The sequence below is a fragment of the Camarhynchus parvulus genome, chromosome 20, assembly GCF_901933205.1.
Source record: "Camarhynchus parvulus chromosome 20, STF_HiC, whole genome shotgun sequence".
Classification (NCBI taxonomy): domain Eukaryota; kingdom Metazoa; phylum Chordata; class Aves; order Passeriformes; family Thraupidae; genus Camarhynchus; species Camarhynchus parvulus.
The window spans coordinates 6,903,673-6,906,947 of record NC_044590.1 but is presented as its reverse complement, the minus strand read 5'-3'; the positions used below and the strand labels follow the sequence as shown (position 1 = coordinate 6,906,947).

Genomic DNA, 3,275 nt, shown 5'->3' with positions numbered 1-3,275 from the left:
TCAGGGCCAGACAGCTGAAAGCTTTACAAATGCTTGGAATTCCTATGAGGAAGTGTTATTAGCTCTGTTATGAATTTAGGGAAAATGAGGCCAAGAAAAATTGCTTTGTTAAGTAGATCTCACCATCTAGCTTCTACAGGGCATGTAAGAATTAAGAGATCCCAATTAGATCTTGGTTTCAGAATGCTATATTTATTTTGTTTTCAAATCAAGTGTATTCAGCTTGTGAAAGCCACCTAAATATCCATCTGGGTTTTCATTACAGTATCACTGACAACAGGGACACAGGCATTTATTTAGCTAATTGCTGTTTGTGGTACATAAGCTGTGTGAGCCACAGGCACTTCAGCTAAAGCACAACACAGAAACACCTTCCACCTTGGCACAGATGGCACCATCAGGCAGGGCATATCTTTGCCAGTAAATGAAATATAAAATCATCCCAGAATGGTTTGAGTTGGAAAGGACCTTGAAGCTCATTTCATTCTAATGCCCTGCTATGGGCAGGGACACCTTCCACTATCCCAGGTTGCTCCCAGCCCCATCCAACCTGGCCTTGAACACTTCCAGGGATGGGGCAGCCACAGCTGCTCTGGGCAAACTGTCCCAGAGCTTCACCACCCTCACAAGGAAGAATTTCTTCCCAATAGCCAATCTAATCCTGCCCTCTGTCAGTTTCAGGCCATTCCCCCTTGTAGTGTCACTCCAGACCCCTGTAAACAGCTAAGATAAAGCCAGCAGAAGTGGTGCTGCAAGAATCACAGCCTCAACACCCCCACAGCAACCTGTTACCTGTTTAGAGGTCCTTTACACGTGTGTTATCCTCTTGCTGTACATTGCAGAAAATCCAAGTAGACCTCATGGTCTCAGATGATTCAAACTAAACCCAAAGATAGGGAAAGCAGCGCATCACAGAAAACACTGTCAGGTTATGACTGTCAATCCACTGGCGAAGGCAGAAGCACAAGGAAAATGCTGTCATTCCTCTTGGAAGCTGTTGTGAGGTGGCACTCGGTGGATTGTGTTGTTCTGCCTGCTGCATTCCAGCTCGTGTGGGGGCAGAGGGTTAATTTGAATCACCAATGTGATTATGTAGAACTGGCTTAGAAGATGGGCCTCAAACCTCAACAGCCTGGCAGATTACAAAGAGAGAAAAATAGGCATCTCCAGAGAGGCAGAAGAATGGAAAGAAATTGCTTACAGGAGTACAAAGGCAGCTAATTAGAATGAAACAAGATAATAAGATAGGGAGAAATTTTGGCAGAGTGTATCAGAGAATAGTTCCTGTCAGTGAATCTATTAAGTAGAGGTAGAACCTCTCAAGGGCGGGTAGAGGGAGACCAGTTGGAACACATAAGTAGAGGATAGAAAACATTAGACACCAGACAAGTATGAAGGAAAATTCCTCTGGAACTACATCTAGTCTGACAGTTCTTTATAAGCTAAGCTTTAATTAAGAGAGAAGAGTCACAGCCATGATTGTACTCCCTCACAGCTGCTTTTCCTTTGGTTCTTAATGTTTTTATTGTTGCTTTCCTATAACAGCACCCAAGCTTTGGAAACATGGCTAAGGTTTTGCACGAGACTGAAACCACTCCGGACAGTACCCCACCCAGAGAAGAACAGGATGACAATGCCAGCATGAAGCAGTACCTGAGAAACAAAAATCTTGTTCTGGATTTCCTGCGCTCTGACCTGAACCCCCACCACCTCCAGTACCACTGGAACAAAGTTCATCTTCTGAAGAAGTGTTACTTTTACTTGAAGTTTGAGCCCAGACACGTGTGCGTGAGAGACCAGAACAATATGATGATTTTTGCTGACATCTTGCAAATAGCAAACCCCTGCCAACTCCAGAAGATCAAGAAGGTGGGGAAAAAACAGACTGAAATCCAGCTGGCACTTCTAACAGAGTTGTTGGAACAGCTGGAACGAGGCCGGGAGGAGCTGAGCCGTTACGTACAGATCTGTGACGTAGAAGATTTCCTCTCCCAGTGGGACTTGAATATAAAGAGAGTGCTCAAGCTCTCCATGTTTTTCAATAAGCTCATTTCCTTGGAAGAGCCAAGGAAGCTCCACGTCAAGCACAGTTTGGTGTCACAGATACATCTCGGAGGTGCTCTACACCCTCCCATTACTTTTTCTCTCTACACGAAGAAGCCGCCGATTTTTGATCGGATAGAGTCGTTCGCGTGCCAGACCTGGGCCCAGCTCAAGTGGTTCACTGAGAGTCAAGAGTCTCACCTGGAACGATGGCAGCTGGAGATCAAGCTAGTGACAGATGACAGTCAGACAGAACCAGGATACGGTCGGACCCAGGAAGTCATCTCCAACCCATGTGTAATCAACCACCTGCTGCCTGGCAGGTTGTACGAGTTCAAAGTGAGGAGATCCGACACGCACACACTTGTCTACTCGCAGTGGCACGACTGCATTATATTGAAGACAAAAACTCACCCTGCTGAAGACACCAAGGAAGCCCCCAACCGCAGCCTGATGAGGCGGCTCACAAGACCGACTCCCTCAGTTTAATGGTTTAATGAAAAAGATGAATAAGAGTAATTAAAAAGAAATTGTTTAAACAGTTTGCTTTAAATCAAACTCGTTCTGTTTTCAACAGCAATTGTACAGGCGCCTTCCCAAAATCTCTCCAGGTTAGCAGTAATCCATTTGAAATTTCTCACAAAAAATAACATCTTTAGGCAGCATTTGGGACTCAACAGTTTTGTCTGGCTGTGGGAGCAGCCAGAACCAGAAAATCTTGCAGGACACCTCTGAAGTAGAGCACAGGAGACAGAAGCATCTCTACCATCGAATGCTTTCCATCCACTGAAGGATGATCAGTATCAGCTTCTTCCGATGATGTTTTGGGTTTGTATTGTCCTTCCTCCAAAATACCTGAACTGAACTCTTAACTTCAAATCATCCACCCAGACTTATGTCCATCACTGCTTTTTCTCACTGACTTCACCCCTCTAAGGTTCATTAAAAGATCACTTTAATAGAAAAAAAAAACAACAAAAAACCAACCAAAACCCAACAATAAATAATCCCCAAGCCATCCAACAAACAAGGAAGGGTAATACATCAATATGTAAAAAATTAGTTTCTGCGAAATACCTGCAGTTAATGTTAATTTTCTTTTCTACCATTTGGTTCAGTCCAAAGAGAGCTGTCCCCACACAGATTCTAGTCAAACCACCACAGAAACAGACCTTTTAGTAATAAAATTTATTATTTAAATAAATTCAAATAATTTTTACAATTATGGCTTA

General features: G+C 43.6%; 1 protein-coding gene across 1 annotated transcript; it reads left to right on the top strand.

Moving 5' to 3' along the window:
* The first annotated feature begins 1,067 nt into the window (after window positions 1-1,067).
* On the top strand, window positions 1,068-2,532 carry FNDC11 (fibronectin type III domain containing 11). Its single transcript, XM_030963532.1, has one exon. The coding sequence runs from the start codon at window positions 1,564-1,566 to the stop codon at window positions 2,530-2,532; it is 969 nt and encodes a 322-aa protein (XP_030819392.1). The 5' UTR covers window positions 1,068-1,563.
* The last annotated feature ends 743 nt before the right edge of the window (window positions 2,533-3,275 follow it).

Excerpts from the sequence above, each read along its gene's own strand:
- FNDC11 (XM_030963532.1), top strand. The coding sequence starts at position 1,564 with ATGGCTAAGGTTTTGCACGAGACTGAAACCACTCCGGACAGTACCCCA.